The sequence below is a fragment of the Coregonus clupeaformis genome, unplaced genomic scaffold (genome assembly GCF_020615455.1).
Source record: "Coregonus clupeaformis isolate EN_2021a unplaced genomic scaffold, ASM2061545v1 scaf0141, whole genome shotgun sequence".
Taxonomy (NCBI): domain Eukaryota; kingdom Metazoa; phylum Chordata; class Actinopteri; order Salmoniformes; family Salmonidae; genus Coregonus; species Coregonus clupeaformis.
The window spans coordinates 351,177-372,825 of record NW_025533596.1 but is presented as its reverse complement, the minus strand read 5'-3'; the positions used below and the strand labels follow the sequence as shown (position 1 = coordinate 372,825).

Sequence of the window (21,649 nt, the reverse complement as noted above, 5' to 3'; positions counted from 1 at the left end):
CTCTCTCTCTCTCTCTCTCTCTCCATCTCTCTCTCTCATCTCTCTCTTCCTCTCTCTCTCTCTCTCTCTCTCTCTCTCTCTCTCTCTCTCTCTCTCTCTCTCTCTCTCTCTCTCTCTCTCTCTCTCTCTCTCTCTCTCTCTCTCTCTGTGTTTGTTTGTCTGTCTGTCTGTCTTTCCATTCTATCATGTCTATTACAGTTTTTCTCAATTGCTAAAACACTAAACCCTATTGTCTGAACCAAATGCTCAGTTGCCTGAACCCACTGATTGAATCAATCACTCTTTTGGCAAAACCATAAGCACTTTTCACCTGTTTAGACACAACTTGCCAACACATTTTCATTGTGATGCACCCGTGCTGCATAATGGTGAGCACAGGTGACAAAAGTCAAACACAATTAGAGCACAGGTATCACCACTTGAACACAACAACTCAAAATTGATCACACTTGTGGCTAATGATGTGAGGGAACATATACAGTAAGCCAGTTCAGAGAGCACTGGTTTGTGAGGCCCTACAATGGATAGAAATATGAGAGGAAGAGTTCGTGTGAGAGAGGAGGTCGAGGTGGTCAGCGAAGACAAAGAACAGTAATATCTGATGAAATCAGAGCTACTGTGATTGACCATGTTCTTGTCCATGGTATGAACATGAGGGAGGCTGGACAAAGGGTACAACCAAACATCAGTAGATTCACTGTGTCCACCATAATCCGAAGATTTAGAGAAGAGAACAGGTAATTACCTTTTTTTGACATTATAGTACAGTATGTAAATGTTGACAGCAATTACTGTATGACATACTATATACTGTACCACAGTATACTGTAAGTGAATATATGTTTCAGTACATCACTGTACCAATGTACTGTAGTATTGTAATGGAGGGTTGGTCTAACTGTTTGTAGGCCTAGTATTCCATGTATATTTTTGTAACTCCATGTTCTCTTTTTGTAGAACTGAAAGACTGCCACATGGGGGTGGGAGGACAGGTATGTTCTCCCCACACCAAGAGACCCTAATTGTTGATATGGTCCGTGAGAACAATGCCATTAAACTGAGCGAAATTCAGCAGAAGATCATTGAGGACCATTTACATTTTGAGGGTATCAACAGTGTCAGCCTCTCTACTGTTGATCGTGTCCTCAAGCGCAACAGACTGCGCATGAAACAGCTATACAGAGTGCCCTTTGATCGCAACTCAGACAGAGTCAAAGAGCAAAGATTCCAGTATGTACAGGTTGGCATATATCCAGACACATTCAATGTTGATTACTCTAAGTAGTGATTTACTGTAGTGGCCTAAATCACTTTTTTCCGTATCACTTACAAAACTATATCTATTTCTACAGAGGGTTTTTCAACTGGATGCAATGGAAAGACCCCATCAATACATCTACATGGATGAAGCTGGGTTTAATCTCACCAAAAGGAGAAGGAGAGGCGTAATGTGATTGGCCATCGGGCCATTGTTGGTGTTCCTGGGCAGCGTGGTGGCAATGTCACATTATGTGCTGCCATCAGCAATCATGGGGTTGTCCACCATCATGCCAACCTGGGGCCCTACAACACTCACCAGCTCCTCATTTTCCTCAATCACATGCGAGATGCTTTGTTAGGGCAGCAGGATGAGCATCCCATCTATGTTGTTGTTTGGGACAATGTGAGTTTTCACAGAGCCCTCCAGGTTAGAGAGTGGTACAATATGAACCAAGGTTTTATCAATCTTTGCCTTCCACCGTACTCCCCTTTCCTAAACCCCATTGAGGAATTCTTCTCCTCATGGCGGTGGAAGGTATATGAACGCCAACCTTACACCAGGGTAAATCTCCTGCAAGCCATGGGACTTGCCTGTGGTGACATAGGTGTGGAGGCATGCCAAGCCTGGATACGGCATGCCAGGGGTTTTTTTCCCCCGTTGCCTGGCCAGACAAAATGTGGCCTGTGATGTGGATGAAGTCCTGTGGCCTGACCCAGTACGGAGACATGATGCTGTGGCTGAGTAATGCACTTATTTGTATATTTTTGTACTTTATTTTTACATGGGCTTACTGTACACAAGTGGCAAACGCATAAGATTTCTGTTTGTTTTTACAAGTGCTACATGTAAATGCACAAGATTTCTGTTTTGTCTTTTTGTACAAGTGCTAAATGCACAGTTTTTTTTTTGTTTTGCAACATGCATTTAGCCTACAGTGAACAATAAACATTTATTTCTCCAGCTTCATGTCCTGAGCATTGTGTTTTCTATTTTTCTACGTAGTGTTTAGTGACTGTTCAGTAGTGTTTTTTATTTTGATTGACTCGGGGCACGATTTGAAAACATAGTTCAGTTTTGAGCACAGATTGAACTGTTTTGAGGTGAAAGTTTGGTTTTGCAAGAAGAGTCTGAGGTTTTGTGAATGTAGCTTGAAAATTGGGTTTTGTGTTCACAGTTAAGAGAAAATGAGAGCAGCTTTCAAGAAATGTGTCTTAGCAATCGAGAAAAACTGTAAATGTGTATAAATCAATTATCTGATTGGCTCTTAGTAGTTTCCATCAGCATGTGGTGACTGTAGTCTTGACTCATGATGACACATGGTGATGTTTATTAAGTCTTTCTATTCATCTCCCAATTTGAATTGAGAAAGTGTTGACACCCCAAATCCTGTAAACTAAAACTCCATCTCCCCCCTTCTTCCTGTGGTAGGTGTAGCTGGATATCCAGTTGATATTTGGCTCAGGTATTTTTAAACTGCCTCCCTGCTTCACTGAATATGAGTGGGTGGATTACTCTCTCTCCTGCTTTCTTTCTCTCTCTCTCTCTCTCTCTCTCTCTCTCTCTGTCTCTCTCTCTCTGTCTCTCTCTCTCTCTCTCTCTGCCTCTCTCTCTCTCTCTCGCTCTCTCTCAATTCAATTCAATTCAATTCAATTTAAGGGCTTTATTGGCATGGGAAACGTGTGTTAACATTGCCAAAGCAAGTGAAGTAGATAGTAAACAAAAGTGAAATAAACAATAAATATTAACAGTAAACATTACACTCAGAAGTTTCAAAAGAATAAAGACATTTCAAATGTCATATTATGTATATATACAATGTTGTAACAATGTGCAAATAGTTAAAGTACAAATGGGAAAATAAATAAACATAAATATGGATTGTATTTACAATGGTGTTTGTTCTTCACTGGTTGCCCTTTTCTTGTGGCAGCAGGTCACAAATCTTGCAGCTGTGATGGCACACTGTGGTTTTTCACCCAGTAGATAAGGGAGTTTATCAAAATTGGGTTTGTTTTCGAATTCTTTGTGGATCGCTGTAATCTGAGGGAAATATGTGTCTCTAATATGGTCATACATTTGGCAGGAGGTTAGGAAGTGCAGCTCAATTTCCACCTCATTTTGTGGGCAGTGTGCACATAGCCTGTCTTCTCTTGAGAGCCAGGTCTGCCTACGGCGGCCTTTCTCAATAGCAAGGCTATGCTCACTGAGTCTGTACATAGTCAAAGCTTTCCTTAAGTTTGGGTCAGTCACAGTGGTCAGGTATTCTGCCACTGTGTACTCTCTGTTTAGGGCCAAAAAGCATTCTAGTTTGCTCTGTTTTTTTGTTTGTTCTTTCCAATGTGTCAAGTAATTCTCTTTTTGTTTTCTCATGATTTGTTTGGGTCTAGTTGTGTTGTTGTTGTTGTTGTTGTCCTGGGGCTGTGCGGGGTCTGTTTGTGTTTGTGAACAGAGCCCCAGGACAAGCTTACTTACTCTCTCTCTCTCTCTCTCTCTCTCTCTCTCTCTGTCTCTCTCTCTGTCCCTCTCTCTCTCTGTCTCTCTCTCTGTCCCTCTCTCTCTCTCTCTCTCTCTCTCTGTCCCTCTCTCTCTCTCTGTCTCTCTCTGTCTCTGTCTCTCGCTCTCTCTCTCTCTCTCTCTCTCTCTCTCTCTCTCTCTCTCTCTCTCTCTCTCTCTCTCTCTCTCTCTCTCTCTCTCTCTCTCTCTCTCTCTCTGTCTCTCTCTTTCTCCCTCCTCTTTTCCTTCCTTCTTTTGTCTCCATTGTGACTCTTTCTGTCAGGCCTCTCCAGTCCAGTGCGGTCTGGTCGGTAACGTCAGTCATCGGTGCTCTGATGAACTGCACTCTCACTCAAAAAGAAACCTCCACATCCTCTTTATTCAAATGACAAAGCTGCTCCCCAACGTCTCAGCAGCGTCCCAGCACCAGATTAGGGCGTGTTCATACAAGATCACTGAGCCTCTGCTTTGGTCTGGCTCTGTCGTAGCCGGCCGCGACCGGGAGACCCATGGGCGGCGCACAATTGGCCCAGCGTCGTCCAGGGTAGGGGAGGGAATGGCCGGCAGGGATGTAGCTCAGTTTGTAGAGCAAGGCATTTGTAACGCCAGGGTTGTGGGTTCGATTCCCACGGGGTGCCAGTATGAAAAATAAAATAAAAATAATGTATGCACTCACTAACTGTAAGTCGCTCTGGATAAGAGCGTCTGCTAAATGACTAAAATGTAATGTCTGATCAACATTGACAATAGTAGCTTTAGAGAAGACGGGTGATGGTTTTGAAATATTAACGTGTGAGTGTGATGACATCGTCGTTCCCAAAAAGTACCTTACATACAGACAATACAGTTCATCATCATATTAGGCTTTAGCTCAGCAGGATAACACAGTCTTTTAGTGCACAGTAGACCTGGGTTCAATCCCAGTGGGGCACATTGGGCTATACAGGTGTAGGATCTTAATTTGATCACCCTGTTGCAGGAGAACTTTCCTGCAATGCAGGAAATGTAAAACTTGTAGTGTATTTGAGGTTTAAAAATGCTTCTGAAGTTTGTAATTTCCACTTTAAAATGTCAGACTTGATTTGCCCTAACAAAAAATGTATCAACCTCTACAAAAATGTATGGTAATTATACTCCACACAATAAATCACATTTCCTGCTGCTGCAGGATTGTTTTCCTGTTGTAGCAATCTGGATCAAATTAAGATCCTACATCTGTAGGCAGTGTTATGTCAGAGATTGAGAGATTTCGTTTTTTAGTAGATTGATTGTTTACGGAGAGCATAGGCGTATCTGTGCATAGGGCTTCTGTATATCTGTACACACACAACACTGGTGACTCCAGGCCCTTACCAGTACAATAGCCTAACAACATTGGATTGGTTCTAAACCAGGGTGGTTTTAGTCCTGGGGTGATTTAATGAGTCAACAGGGGGATTTGGTTTATGTTTACCCAGAGACGGTTTCCCTTCCCTGGACATACATACACGTCAGTCTCAGTGTTGGTCAATGCGGATGTTGCCATATTTACCCAGGGTTCTCAGTTCAAACATCCCAGCCTCAGCCTGCTCCTCCCACAGTGTCTGATGTCTAAAGTCTACCATTCATTAAGAAGTGTGTGACAGAAACTTCTGGTGATTGGATACTATAAATATTGGGGTTGTTTGTCCTTGTAATTGTGTATGTCTATGATCACTGTTTCACCCTGCATGTACAGTCATTATCCAATGTAGTACTTTCAATGTAACTGCCTAAATTTGAATGTAAATGACATTGAAATGAAACTCTTCTAAAACAACCTGCACCCCCTTCCTCCCTCCCTCCCTCCCTCTCTCTCTCTCCGGTGAGGTGTGTTAGTCAGTGCTATCTGTTATACTGGCTGTGCTGCGGTGCCTCTGTGAGTCTCTGTTCTGCCGGCTTTGGATGGATTACACTTTACTCAGCCTGTCCAGCCTGTCTGGTGAGCTGGGGAGAAGAGTGTGCAGCAACAAGGGGCAATAGAGATAGCATCCTTCTCCATTAGTTTCTATGGTAGGAGGCTAACGCTTATGCTAGCCAGATTAAGTATAGAACTGTGTGCGAGCGTGATACAGCCCTCCATTGGAACTCTGTCTTCCCCAATCAGTCTCATTATTGAGAATAGCAGGACAACCTACCCGTGCAGGTACTTAAGGTATAGTAAACAGAGGAGAGACTTAAGGGCCATAAAACGTCCCCAGTCACTCGGGGAAGAAGTACTGCCTTGTGTAAACCAGTGTGCCTGGTCAGATCACTGCATTTCTGTTCGGGTGTAGGATGTTATCATTGGTGCCATCGTGTCGGTCTCAGCCCATATCCCAAACAGCATTCTCTTCCCTATAGAGCTCAGTTCTAAAGTAGTGCAGCATGTAGGGAGCATCCTTGAGAATAACCACCGCCAAGGACTGCCAGAGAATAACCACCGCCAAGGACTGCCAGAGAATAACCACCGCCAAGGACTGCCAGAGAATAACCACCGCCAAGGACTGCCAGAGAATAACCACCGCCAAGGACTGCCAGAGAATAACCACCGCCAAGGACTGCCAGAGAATAACCACCGCCAAGGACTGCCAGAGAATAACCACCGCCAAGGACTGCCAGAGAATAACCACCGCCAAGGACTGCCAGAGAATAACCACCGCCAAGGACTGCCAGAGAATAACCACCGCCAAGGACTGCCAGAGAATAACCACCGCCAAGGACTGCCAGAGAATAACCACCGCCAAGGACTGCCAGAGAATAACCACCGCCAAGGACTGCCAGAGAATAACCACCGCCAAGGACTGCCAGAGAATAACCACCGCCAAGGACTGCCAGAGAATAACCACTGCCAAGGACTGCCAGAGAATAACCACCGCCAAGGACTGCCAGAGAATAACCACCGCCAAGGACTGCCAGAGAATAACCACCGCCAAGGACTGCCAGAGAATAACCACCGCCAAGGACTGCCAGAGAATAACCACCGCCAAGAACTGCCAGAGAATGACTTGACACCAAGGACTATAATTGGCTAAGATGAAACCATGACTGATGACTTTGAGCAGAACTTAATTGAAAAGAGGGAGATTTCGGGGCTAGTTTTGTTGTCATATCCCGATAGTTAATTTGTTTCATGTCCCGCACAGACAGGTGTGATCCACGACCATGACACATCCAGCAGACAGGAGGTTTTTACTTCTCTATTGAACTAAAAGTCATCAATATTACTGATGCTACTTATAATGGCCCACTATCACCCCGTAATGTTAGAATATCCTTATACATTATCATACTTGCCATAAACATTCATAACCAAGTACAGTGAGGGGAAAAAAGTATTTGATCCCCTGCTGATTTTGTACGTTTGCCCACTGACAAAGACATGATCAGTCTATAATTTTAATGGTAGGTTTATTTGAACAGTGGCAGGTAGCTTAGTGGTTAAGAGTGTTGTGCCAGTAACCGAAAGGTCGCTGGTTCTAATCCCCTAGGTGAAAAATCTGTCTGTGCCCTTGAGCAAGGCACTTAACCCTAATTGCTCCTGTAAGTCGCTCTGGATAAGAGTGTCTGCTAAATGACTAAAATGTAAACAGTGAGACAGAATAACAACAAAAAAATCCAGAAAAACGCATGTCAAAAATGTTATAATTGATTTGCATTTTAATGAGGGAAATAAGTATTTGACCCCTCTGCAAAACATGACTTAGTACTTGGTGGCAAAACCCTTGTTGGCAATCACAGAGGTCAGACGTTTCTTGTAGTTGGCCACCAGGTTTGCACACATCTCAGGAGGGATTTTGTCCCACTCCTCTTTGCAGATCTTCTCCAAGTCATTAAGGTTTCGAGGCTGACGTTTGGCAACTCAAACCTTCAGCTCCCTCCACAGATTTTCTATGGGATTAAGGTCTGGAGACTGGCTAGGCCACTCCAGGACCTTAATGTGCTTCTTCTTGAGCCACTCCTTTGTTGCCTTGGCCGTGTGTTTTGGGTCATTGTCATGCTGGAATACCCATCCACGACCCATTTTCAATGCCCTGGCTGAGGGAAGGAGGTTCTCACCCAAGATTTGACGGTCATTGGCGCCGTCCATCGTCCCTTTGATGCGGTGAAGTTGTCCTGTCCCCTTAGCAGAAAAACACCCCCAAAGCATAATGTTTCCACCTCCATGTTTGACGGTGGGGATGGTGTTCTTGGGGTCATAGGCAGCATTCCTCCTCCTCCAAACACGGCGAGTTGAGTTGATGCCAAAGAGCTCGATTTTGGTCTCATCTGACCACAACACTTTCACCCAGTTCTCCTCTGAATCATTCAAATGTTCATTGGCAAACTTCAGACGGGCCTGAATATGTGCTTTCTTGAGCAGGGGGACCTTGCAGGTGCTGCAGGATTTCAGTCCTTCACGGCGTAGTGTGTTACCAATTGTTTTCTTGGTGACTATGGTCCCAGCTGCCTTTAGATCATTGACAAGATCCTCCCGTGCAGTTCTGGGCTGTTTCCTCACCGTTCTCATGATCATTGCAACTCCACAAGGAGAGATCTTGCATGGAGCCCCAGGCCGAGGGAGATTGACAGTTATTTTGTGTTTCTTCCATTTGCGAATAATCGCACCAACTGTTGTCACCTTCTCACCAAGTTGCTTGGCGACGGTCTTGTAGCCCATTCCAGCCTTGTGTAGGTCTACAATCTTGTCTCTGACATCCTTGGAGAGCTCTTTGGTCTTGGCCATGGTGGAGAGTTTGGAATCTGATTGATTGATTGCTTCTGTGGACAGGTGTCTTTTATACAGGTAACAAACTGAGATTAGGAGCACTTCCTTTAAGTGTGCTCTTAATCTCAGCTCGTTACCTGTATAAAAGACACCTGGGAGCCAGAAATCTTTCTGATTGAGAGGGGGTCAAATACTTATTTCCCTCATTAAAATGCAAATCAATTTATAACATTTTTGACATGCGTTTTTCTGGATTTCTTTGTTGTTATTCTGTCTCTCACTGTTCAAATAAACCTACCATTCAAATTATAGATTGATCATTTCTTTGTCAGTGGGCAAACGTACAAAATCAGCAGGGGATCAAATTTTTTTTTTTCTCCCTCACTGTATGTCTCCTCATTACAGGCTTTATAAATGTATATGAAGTGATTATATATGCATTCATAATGTGTTACACACAGGATCACACAGGTGGTTTACAGATAAGGTTACTGGCCTGGGAGTTCTTTAATCTAGTGTTCCAGGGATGTTTGGGAGGTTCCACGCCTTGGCCACCCGGTCTTCTGACTGTTGGCTGTCAGTGATGTCACGGGTACTGTGTATCACGTATGTAACACATGTATGTTCTGGAGCTACAGGGGTGTCTGAAAAACCTCAGCTGAATATCAAACATAGCAACACTCACTGTCCCTTAAAATATACAGACTGAAGACCAGCCAGACAGGGGTTTCACACTCTTTTCATTTTGAGACATAATGGTAAAGACAGTAAAGATGAAAGAGCTGTCATGAATAGTATGAGAGGAACTTAACTACACTGTGTAATTATTAACGCCATCCTCATCACGCTGGAAAATTACTATGATTATCAGAAAGAAACTACCAGTGGAATGCAAACACTGTTGTGGAAAATCAATACAAAAAGAAAATGGCAAATGAATGTGGGGGGTTTTGTCTGCTGTGTGCTGTGAGCCCTAATACAGCCAGATGGTTCATTAAGACTGTTATGGAAGTCCCTGGTTCATTGAGACTGTTATGGAAGTCCCTGGTTCATTGAGACTGTTATGGAAGTCCCTGGTTCATTGAGACTGTTATGGAAGTCCCTGGTTCATTGAGACTGTTATGGAAGTCCCTGGTTCATTGAGACTGTTATGGAAGTCCCTGGTTCATTGAGACTGTTATGGAAGTCCCTGGTTCATTGAGACTGTTATGGAAGTCCCTGGTTCATTGAGACTGTTATGGAAGTCCCTGGTTCATTGAGACTGTTATGGAAGTCCCTGGTTCATTGAGACTGTTATGGAAGTCCCTGGTTCATTGAGACTGTTATGAAAGTCCCTGGTTCATTGAGACTGTTATGGAAGTCCCTGGTTCATTGAGACTGTTATGGAAGTCCCTGGTTCATTGAGACTGTTATGGAAGTCCCTGGTTCATTGAGACTGTTATGGAAGTCCCTGGTTCATTGAGACTGTTATGGAAGTCCCTGGTTCATTGAGACTGTTATGGAAGTACCTAGTTCATTGAGACTTTTATTTTTTTTATTTCACCTTTATTTAACCAGGTAAGCCAGTTGAGAACAAGTTCTCATTTACAACTGCGACCTGGCCAAGATAAAGCAAAGCAGTGCGATAAAAACAACAACACAGAGTTACATATGGGGTAAAACAAAACATAAAGACAAAAATACAACAGAAAATATATATACAGTGTGTGCAAATGTAGCAAGTTATGGAGGTAAGGCAATAAATAGGCCATAATGCAAAATAATTACAATTAGTATTAACACTGGAATGATAGATGTGCAAGAGATTATGTGCAAATAGAGATACTGGGGTGCAAATGAGCAAAATAAATAACAATATGGGGATGAGGTAGTTGGGTGGGCTAATTTCAGAAGGGCTGTGTACAGGTGCAGTGATCGGTAAGGTGCTCTGACAACTGATGCTTAAAGTTAGTGAGGGAGATAAGAGTCTCCAGCTTCAGAGATTTTTGCAGTTCGTTCCAGTCATTGGCAGCAGAGAACTGGAAGGAATGGCGGCCAAAGGAGGTGTTGGCTTTGGGGATGACCAGTGAGATATACCTGCTGGAGCGCATACTACGGGTGGGTATTGCTATGGTGACCAATGAGCTAAGATAAGGCGGAGATTTGCCTAGCAGTGATTTATAGATGGCCTGGAGCCAGTGGGTTTGGCGACGAATATGTAGTGAGGACCAGCCAACAAGAGCGTACAGGTCACAGTGGTGGGTAGTATATGGGGCTTTGGTGACAAAACGGATGGCACTGTGATAGACTACATCCAATTTGCTGAGTAGAGAGTTGGAGGCTATTTTGTAAATGACATCGCCGAAATGACTCAATGAAGTCCCTGGTTCATTGAGACTGTTATGGAAGTCCCTGGTTCATTGAGAGTGTTATGTAAGTCCCTGGTTCATTGAGAGTGTTATGGAAGTCCCTGGTTCATTGAGAGTGTTATGTAAGTCCCTGGTTCATTGAGACTGTTATGGAAGTCCCTGGTTCATTGAGACTGTTATGGAAGTCCCTGGTTCATTGAGAGTGTTATGTAAGTCCCTGGTTCGTTGAGACTGTTATGGAAGTCTCTGGTTCATTGAGATTTATGAAAGTCCCTGGTTCATTGAGACTGTTATGGAAGTCCCTGGTTCATTGAGACTTATGGAAGTCCCTGGTTCGTTGACAAATTTAAGTGACTGCCACCACTTTCTGTTGGGCCTTCATCATCTCTCACTGCTCCTGCGTCTCTCACTGCTCCTGTCTCTCTCACTGCTCCTGTCCCTCTCACGGCTCCTGTCTCTCTCACTGCTCCTGGCTCTCTCACGCCTCCTGTCTCTCTCACAGCTCCTGTCTCTCTCACGCCTTCTTTCTCTCTCACTGCTCCTGTCTCTCTCACTGCTCCTGTCCCTCTCACGGCTCCTGTCTCTCTCACTGCTCCTGGCTCTCTCACGCCTCCTGTCTCTCTCACAGCTCCTGTCTCTCTCACGCCTTCTTTCTCTCTCACGGCTCCTGTCTCTCTCACGCCTCATGTCTCTCTCACGGCTCCTGTCTCTCTCACGCCTCCTGTCTCTCTCACGGCTCCTGTCTCTCTCACGCCTCCTGTCTCTCTCACGGCTCCTGTCTCTCTCACGGCTCCTGACTCTCTCACGCCTCCTGTGTCTCTCACGCCTCCTGTCTCTCTCACGGCTCCTGTCTCTCTCACGGCTCCTGTCTCTCTCACGCCTCCTGTCTCTCTCACGCCTCCTGTCTCTCTCACAGCTCCTGTCTCTCTCACGCCTTCTTTCTCTCTCACGGCTCCTGTCTCTCTCACGCCTCATGTGTCTCTCACGGCTCCTGTCTCTCTCACGCCTCCTGTCTCTCTCACGGCTCCTGTCTCTCTCACGGCTCCTGTCTCTCTCACGGCTCCTGTCTCTCTCACGGCTCCTGTCTCTCTCACGGCTCCTGTCTCTCTCACGCCTCCTGTCTCTCTCACGGCTCCTGTCTCTCTCACAGCTCCTGTCTCTCTCACGGCTCCTGTCTCTCTCACAGCACCTGTCTCTCTCACGGCTCCTGTCTCTCTCACGGCTCCTGTCTCTTTCACGGCTCCTGTCTCTCTCACAGCTCCTGTCTCTCTCACGGCTCCTGTCTCTCTCACGCCTCCTCTACCTGTCCCTCTTCCTGAGGACTTAGTAATATATCTATGGGTCAACATTAACATGACATATTACATCACCGCTGTAAGAAAACGTTTTCATGACTAAGTAATATTAAGATTTGAAAGTTCAATACCAATGCATTATCTTTTCCATTTTAGTCATTTAGCAGACGCTCTTATCCAGAGTGACTTAAAGAAGCAATTAGCGTTAAGTGCCTTGCTCAAAGGCACATCAATATTTTTCATTCGTCTGACTGTATAACTGACTGTAGGCTACATGTGTAGTTATGTTAGAGTACGCTGTATGAGAGTGCAATGAGATCAGACAACAAAATACTATATTCAAGTCTAGTCTAGTTTATTCTGATGTTCTGTTTTGTATTTAAATTGCCTGCCTGCTGACCATCTAGTGAGATACAATCAATATATTATTACACTGTAAGTCTATGTAAGCTCTGGAAAAGTGTCTACTAAATGTACATTTAATTATACAATACAATCAATACAGAGGCTTTTAGATTTCGGCACCTCACTAATCATGACAGATGACACAATGCAGAGACGGAGGGTGTAAGACATTAATCAACCACTGGGATATAGTATAATAGACTGTAAGACATGACTCAACCCGAGGTATAGGATGTTGTATGACTAATGTCCACTCAAACAGTCAGTCACGACATGTCATGACATGCCTTTATGAGTCTCTCGTGGGAAATCTGTAATACAAACTAACACACACCGAGACTAAACACTGTGTATCAACAAACATTCCTGTCAATGTCATCAATGTCTCTCACTGTTGGGAAAGGGGGCGGGGGGGGGTGTACTCACTCGGGACAATGCCGGTTGTTTTGGTCGTGGTGGCATCATGTCCTCACTTGCTGCTGCGCCACTTATCTAACCTGTGTCTCTCGTGTTTGTCACAACACACACACACACACACACACACACACACACACACACACACACACACACACACACACACACACACACACACACACACACACACACACACACACACACACACACACACACACACACATACACACACACACACACACACACACACACACACACACACACACACACACACACACACACACACACACACACACACACACACACACACACACATACACACACACACACACACACACATACACACACACACACACACACACACACACCTCATCCCCCAGTGTGAGAACATCACCCCCACCTGATTCCCAGACAAGGACACTCCCAATCTGGGATCTCCCAGCCAATCAGTTTCAGAGTTCCCGTATGCAAATGTTTCTCTTTCACTTTTTCAGAAACCAAGGATCCCACAGGTATAGCGCTTTACCAGTTTCACATCACAATAACTTCCTGTCCTCACCTCCTCTTTCCTTCACGACCTCTGGTCTAAATGGACTGGATGGTTGGAAGTAGAAAAACCATGACATAAAAGCGTCTCATTGACCTAGCAGTGGTCACGGAAGAACAAACCTGAAGGAAAGAAGGCAACTTCTGTAGTTTGGGAGAACTTTACATATTACATTGAGAATATTGGTGTGACACAGACGGGGCTCTGTTGATGTTACAGTGGAAGGAGTCTTTCTCCTAATCAACAGCAACCAGTGTGTATCTGACACCCAGGTGATGGGAAAAACAATGACATGGTGGCAGGCTCGGGCTCAGGACCCTCTCTCTCATCACGTTGTCAGTATTTACATTCAAACTGTCCACACATCAGACTACACTACACTCTTTCCAGACAGACGGAGGCTAGTGTTCTTATAGCTGGGTTTGTCTCTGACCCTGACACCTCGCTTTCTGAAGTGTCTGTATGTAAAAAAACAATGGCAACGATCGTCAATCAGTGATCTGCTCTGTAAAACATACTGAGTGGTTAGATTCGTCCTCTGGATTGAAGGACTCAGTGTCTGCTGATAAGATTGTGTTGCTTTTGAAGGTGGGAAGTGTATCACTCAATGTGGCTCAACGTGTTTTAATGGCAGTGCTTTGTGTTCACCATATGTCATGATAACACTAAGGTATTCTCATCATTCTTGTACTACCAATTGTACTTTGGATCAATGGAAATATAAAATCCATCCAAAATATATTCTGGTTGTTATTATTGACCTAATATGTTCTGATGAGGGCTGCAGCAGTCTGTCTGTGTATAGTGTTGCAGCAGCCTGTCTGTGTATAGTGCTGCAGCAGCCTGTCTGTGTATAGTGCTGCTGCAGCCTGTCTGTGTATAGTGCTGCAGCAGCCTGTCTGTGTATAGTGCTGCTGCAGCCTGTCTGTGTATAGTGCTGCAGCAGCCTGTCTGTGTATAGTGCTGCAGCAGCCTGTCTGTGTATAGTGCTGCTGCAGCCTGTCTGTGTATAGGGCTGCAGCAGCCTGTCTGTGTATAGTGCTGCAGCAGCCTGTCTGTGTATAGTACTGCAGCAGCCTGTCTGTGTATAGTGCTGCAGCAGCCTGTCTGTGTATAGGGCTGCAGCAGCCTGTCTGTGTATAGTGCTGCAGCAGCCTGTCTGTGTATAGTGCTGCTGCAGCCTGTCTGTGTATAGTGCTGCAGCAGCCTGTCTGTGTATAGGGCTGCAGCAGCCTGTCTGTGTATAGTGCTGCTGCAGCCTGTCTGTGTATAGTGCTGCAGCAGCCTGTCTGTGTATAGTGCTGCAGCAGCCTGTCTGGTAGCAGAATATACTTTCTTTATTCCCTGAACAATGTCTTTCACAGCAGCCTGTCCAAAACTATGATGAGTCGTGAAGTGCTGTCTGTGTGTGTGTGTGTGTGTGTGTGTGTGTGTGTGTGTGTGTGTGTGTGTGTGTGTGTGTGTTTGTGTGCATCCTTGCGTATGTGCGCACATGCGTGCGTGTACGTGCATGTGTTTCTGTGTGCATCGTGAAGTGTTGATATTGTCCTGAGTCCAGGCCAGGGTCGCACAGGGTCATCAGTGAGTGGGTGTAATGACTCTCTGATTGGTTGTTTGAAGTGGTAATCAGCTCATCAGCCTCTAGGTGTTAAACGTTCTAGGCAGCCTTGTTCGGTGGCATACTTAGAATGACACTAGCACTCCAGCACGACTTTGTTAAATGGCCGAGTATATACAGTCAGGCCCATAAATATTTGGACATTGACCAAGTTATTGTAGCTGTCTACCACAGCATATTGGAGTTGGAATTAAATAATGAATATGAGCCGAAAGTGCAGACTTTCAGCTTTAATTTGAGAGTATTTACATCCAAATCGGGTGAACGTTGTAGGAATTACAGCACTTTTTATATGTGGTCCCCCCCTTTTTTAAGGGACCAAAAGTAATTGGACAATTGTCTGCTCAGCTGTTCCATGGCCAGGTGTGTGTTATTCCCTAATTAGTTCATTTACAAGTAAACAGATAAAAGGTCTAGAGTTGATTTCAAGTGTGGCATTTGCATTTGGAGTCTGTTGCTGTTAACCCTCAATATGAAGTCCAAAGAGCTGTCACTGCCAGTGAAGCAAGCCATCATTAGGCAGAAAAATCAAAACAAACCCATCAGAGAGAAAGCAAAAACATTACATGTTGTCACGCCCTGGCTATGGGGACACTGTTATGTTGAGCCAGGGTGTGTAGATTTCTGTGTTGTAGTTCTAGGTGTTTCATTTCTATGTTGGCCAGTGTGGTTCTCAATCAGAGGCAACGAGTGTCAGCTGTGGTTGGTTGTCTCTGATTGGGAACCACATTTAAACAGGCTGTTTTCCCACAGTAGTTGTGTGATCTTGTTCTAGTTGGTTTGCGTTAGACCGTGGACTGTCACGTTATCGTTTTGTTGTTTTGATCGTGTAATCACTAAATAAAGAGTATGTTCGTCATCAACGCTGCGCCTTGGTCCTCCTCTCTTACCGACGATCGTGACAGAAGATCCCACCAGAAATGGACCAAGCAGCGGGTCCAGGAGCCATCGCCAGGGAAATCCCTAGCGGATATCCAGCGCCTCCTCAACTGGGTCAAGCCGGGTGAGGAAGAGAGGGGCTTGACGTGGAAGCAGAAGGGCGAAAGTATGGAGACCTGGTCCACGGGTAGGAGTGAAGCCCATACATTTTTTAGGGGGGGGCTAACGCCGTGGACAACGGGGCAGCAGGAGACCGCGACAGAGCGGCCCAGCGGGTTGGTAGAGGAGGCCGCCAGGTTACGGGGGCCACTGGTCGAAGAGGGGATGGAAGGTGTAGAGGCACGGCGAGAGGTACTGGGGTGTGTTACCAGTCCGGTCCGGCCCGTTCCAGATCCCTGCGAAGGGCCAGTGGTGTGTGTCCCCAGTACGGTCCGGCCTGTTCCTGCTCCCCGCACCAGGCCAATGGTGCGAGTCTCCAGCCCGGTCCGGCCCGCTCCTGCTCACCGCACCAAGCCTATGGTGCGCGTCGCCAGCCCGGCCCGGCCTGCTCCTGCACCCTGCACCAAGCCAATGGTGCGCGTCTCCAGCCCGGCCCGTCCTGTTCCTGCTCCCCGCACCAGGCCAATGGTGCGCGTCGCCAGCCCGGCCCGTCCTGTTCCTGCTCCCCGCACCAAGCCAATGGTGCGCGTCGCCAGCCCGGTCCGGCCCGTTCCTGCTCCCCGCACCAAGCCAATGGTGCGCGTCGCCAGCCCGGTCCGGCCCGCGCCTGTTCCCCACACCAAGCCAGTGGTGTGCGTCGTCAGTCCGGCACGTCCCGTGCCTGTTCCACCGGTGCCTGGTCCGGCACCGGTCAGATGCTTCACGCCGGAGCTAGAGCAATCCGCTCCACCAGTGTGCAGTCCAGCTCCGGCCAGCGGGGCCAGACCGGACCAGGGGTACTTTGGGGGGTTGGAGAGGGAGCGGGGATTAGGCCCGGAGCCGGATCCGCCGCCTAGGCGGAGTGCCCTCCCCTGTGGTATTTGGTTGGCGCAGTCGGAGTCCGCGCCTACAGGGGGGGGTACTGTCACGCCCTGGCTCTGGGGACACTGTTATGTTGAGCCAGGGTGTGTAGATTTCTGTGTTGTAGTTCTAGGTGTTTCATTTCTATGTTGGCCAGTGTGGTTCTCAATCAGAGGCAACGAGTGTCAGCTGTGGCTGGTTGTCTCTGATTGGGAACCACATTTAAACAGGCTGTTTTCCCACAGTAGTTGTGGGATCTTGTTCTAGTTGGTTTGCGTTAGACCGTGGACTGTCACGTTATCGTTTTGTTGTTTTGATCGTGTAATCACTAAATAAAGAGTATGTTCGTCTTCAACGCTGCGCCTTGGTCCTCCTCTCTTACCGACAATCGTGACACATGTGGCCAAATCAACTATTTGGTACATTCTTAAAAAGAAAGAACGCACTGGTGAACTCTGGAACACCAAAAGGCCCGGAAGACCACGGAAAACAACAGTTGGCCAGATCAAGAACATCCTCCAGGAGGTAGGCGTATCTGTGTCAAATTCAACAATCAAGAGAAGACTTCACCAGAGTAAATACAGAGGGTTTACCACAAGATGTAAACCATTGGTAAGCCTCAAAAACAGGAAGACCAGATTACAGTTTGCAACAAAAAAAAAACATCTAAAAAAGCCTGTACAGTTCTGGAACAACATCTTATGGGCAGATGAGACGAAGATCAACTTGTACCAGAATGATGGGAAGAGAAGAGTATGGAGAAGGGAAGGAACTGCTCATGATCCGAAGCAGGAAAAATATAGCTATTCTAATGATGGGCCTAACTGTCTTCTGGTAGATGGAAAGGCTTTCCCAAAAACCTTTTCTATTAAATGCTAACTAGCTATTAAGTAACCTATTCCTACCTGTCAGAATGATATCATGACTACTTGCATCAATCCAGTGGCCTTTTGTTTTGAAAACTCCATATCATGTGCTACAGAAACACCTGTAACCCAACAACAGTGCTAGGTGCCTGCACACTTGAATTAAAGGGTAACTACACTCAAAAATCTAAATTTCTTAGATTTTTCCCCAGACCTCAAAATTGGTCTCCTGATGTGGTTTAAGCATTGTTGTGGACTTGGAACATCCAATTTGGTTGTTTTTCCATTTAAAAAGTGTGACTTTTGAGACCTTGAGTTGGCCTGACTGTGAAAGACCAACATGGGATTTATCATTCTAGGTCATTCAGAGTACATGTCACTGTTTCTCATAGGATTTTTCAAACAGGGCTGTTTGGGAAATCTTTTGAAAAATGTGAGTGTACCCACTTGTCCAGATACAAATCATGTTCGCACCCACTAACCTTGTTTATCACTTATCCAGAGTTACCGTGTGCCTCATCAATGGGTTGTGTCACAAATGTGTTATGCGTTAGATTGAGATTGAACGTCATTGTTTGTTTTGTTCACATTAATCACACAGAGAGAGAAAAAAAACAGTTCCCACTTCATTATTGAGACGGTATTGCCTTCAGGCACGTTGTGTCTTCCCATATGGGCAATTAGGCAGAGAGACGAAACTGACGGTTTACAGTTTACTAGAGTGCTTAGCGGTTAGTTTTCCAGCTGCTACAACAGTAGATAAAACTGATAGGTTGACTTGTTTTACGTCTTTGTTAGTTTGTTTTTCCTGAAACAAAACTCTGGTGCAAAATTAGAGTGCAGTAGGGAATTTCAGATGACTTTTTATTTTAAAAAATAGGCACATTTGTAACTACCTAACAGATCCCCACAGAAGAAGTAATGTAGCTGTACAGAATTGGCCCAAAACGAATCTCTTCATCTGGGCAGGTAAACTCTCCACACAAATTAGCATTGAACCACAGTGGTTCATACATATTACACAACGACACAAAACTAGCCTCAGATTCCCACAGTCACGTCTTGCCAAAAAAGAACATCACAATGTCGGATCGTTTCGGCGTCTCTCTGTGAGAAAGTGACATTAGGTGACAGCGGTGCCATGTCAAGTCAAGTCATAACAGTGCCCAGGGGCATAACTGTAACGGTGGATTTGGATGGCCAGGTAGTGGGTAGGTAATAGGTATTAGCCAATCATCTGGAGCCATCTTTAGATACACCTGTTGTCTGACAGATGATGACTGGAGTGAAACTAGAGTTTTTTTCACACACACATGCACACGAGTGAAACTGGCACGTGGCCAGAGGAGTTGCTTGATGCAAGGAACCCTGGGAAGAGAGAGAGAGAGAGCAGGATGAACCTCCTTGAGAGAGAGAGAGAGAGACTCATGGGAACGTAAAACCTGTCCGACTTGGCCTTGATTGCTCAATGCATGTGTGTGTAATAGTATCGTTGCTGTCAACATTAAAAGTAAGATTGTCATTATCAGTGTTTATATCTTCTCTGGAAAACTGTTCAGGACACCTGCTCTCTCCATGACATGCTGACCAACTCAATATTAGGAAGGTGTTCCTAATGTTTGGTATACTCAGTGTATGTTAAGACTACGTGTGTATATTTTCATTTTCTTTCCTGTATAAGTGTGTCATTTATGAACTGTGACTTGCAGGTGTGGTCCACTGGTCTTCTGTCTCTCTGTGACTCAGGGTTAAGAACCTTTACTATTGTTTGTATTCCTTCTCCCTGTAACATTCCCTCAATAACCATTCAGCATGGCATAGCTGTGCTGCAATATCAACTCCCCATGTGGATTGCACCCAGCATTTACGTTTGGTGTTCGCCAAAGCAATGTGGGAGACTCCCCAAACATATGGAAGAAGGTACTCTGGTCAGATGAGACTAAAATTGAGCTTTTTTTGGCCATCAAGGAAAACGCTATGTCTGGCGCAAACCCAACACCTCTCATCAACCCGAGAACACCATCCCCACAGTGAAGCATGATGGTGGCAGCATCATGCTATGGGGATGTTTTTCATCGGCAGGAACTGGGAAACTGGTCAGAATTGAAGGAATGATGGATGGCGCTAAATACATGGAAATTCTTGAAGGAAACCTGTTTCAGTCTTCCAGAGATTTGAGACTGAAACGGAGGTTCACCTTCCAGCAGTACAATGACCCTAAGCATACTGCTAAAGCAACACTCGAGTGGTTTAAGGGGAAACATTTAAATGTCTTGGAATAGCCCAGTCAAAGCCCAGACCTAAATCCAATTGAGAATCTGTGGTATGACTTAAAGATTGCTATACACCAGCGGAGCCCATCCAACTTGAAGGAGCTGGAGCAGTTTTGCCTTGAAGAATGGGCAAAAATCCCAGTGGCTAGATGTGCCAAGCTTATAGAGATATACCCCAAGAGACTTGCAGCTGTAATTGCTGCAAAAGGTGGCTCTACAAAGTATTGACTTTGGGGGGTGAATAGTTATGCACGCTCAAGTTTTCTGTTTTTTTTGTCTTATTTCTTGTTTGTTTCACAAGAAAAAAATATTTTGCATCTTCAAAGTGGTAGGCATGTTGTGTAAATCAAATGATACAAACCCCAAAAAAATCATTTTTAATTCCAGGTTGTAAGGCAACAAAATAGGAAGAAATGCCAAGGGGGGTGAATACTTTCGCAAGCCACTGTATTACAGTTTTTAATGTCCCGTTGGTAGGATAGTCTCGAACAGAGATCATCCAGTTTATTCTCCAGTGATTGCACGTTGGTCATTAGAACGGATGGTAGAGGCGGGTTACCCACTCGCAGACGAATTCTCACAAGGCACCCCGATCTCCACCCCCTGTATTTCCATAGTGGGCCCCGACCCTAAAAAAAACGGTGTTTAGGATCTCAGTCTCAATTTACTGTTGAGAGTTACAATAGTAGAATACACAAGGTGCAAGTTAGAAATGTGGTGGTGCATCAGCAGTTTTTCTTCTTGTTTTGTCAATCACTTGTCTCAGCTGGGTCGTTAACAAACGGATGTTCTGGTTTTCAGGGGAAATGGAAGAGAGTCTGTGACGTGATTTTCGTTTTTTGGACGTTAGCAAGGCATGACTTACGGCATCTTAACTCCTCCGCATTTACTGGATTGGGTTGAACAGTACAGAAGAGAACCTTCCCTGACAGTATGTGGGGGAACTAGTTTCAGGCGTTTCTTTTACGACTGCTACATTAGGTTAGTCAGTCACTTGCAGTCACTCAATTAGCCATGTCAGCTCACAATTTATTAATTGGTAAGGTAGTCTAGCCAGTTTTCTAAACGTGTAGTAATCATAGGCGAATACTGACTGGGCACGCAGGGCACATGCCCAGGGGCCCTGACCTCCAGGGGGCCCTGACCTCCAGGGGGCCCTGACCTCCAGGGGGCCCTGACCTCCAGGGGGCCCCCATTGATTTTATTAGTCACTTTAACTCAGATATCATTAAAAGGGAAAGTATTCAGACCCCTTGACTTTTTCCACATTTTGTTAGGTTACAGCCTTATTCTAAAATGGATTAAATTGTTTGTTTTTTCTCATCAATGTACACACAATACCCCATAATGACAAAGCAAAAACAGGTTTTTAGACATTTTAGCAAATGTATTAAAAATAAAATACTGAAATATTACATTTACATAAGTATTCAGACCCTTTACTCAGTACTTTGTTGAAGCACCTTTGGCAGCAATTACAGCCTCAAGTCTTCTTGGGTATGGCGCTACAAGCTTGGCGCACCTGTATTTGGGGAGTTTCTCCCAT

The 21,649-nt window shown here is 45.3% G+C and overlaps 1 protein-coding gene across 1 annotated transcript; it reads right to left on the bottom strand.

Annotated features, from left to right (window-relative positions):
* Window positions 1-11,188: 11,188 nt before the first annotated feature.
* On the bottom strand, window positions 11,189-20,973 carry LOC123483515 (serine/threonine-protein kinase fray2-like). Its single transcript, XM_045213702.1, has 3 exons — window positions 20,969-20,973; window positions 11,848-11,978; window positions 11,189-11,586 (listed from the first exon to the last, which is right to left on the bottom strand). The coding sequence occupies exons 1-3, from the start codon at window positions 20,971-20,973 to the stop codon at window positions 11,189-11,191; spliced, it is 534 nt and encodes a 177-aa protein (XP_045069637.1).
* Between the last annotated feature and the right edge of the window lie 676 nt (window positions 20,974-21,649).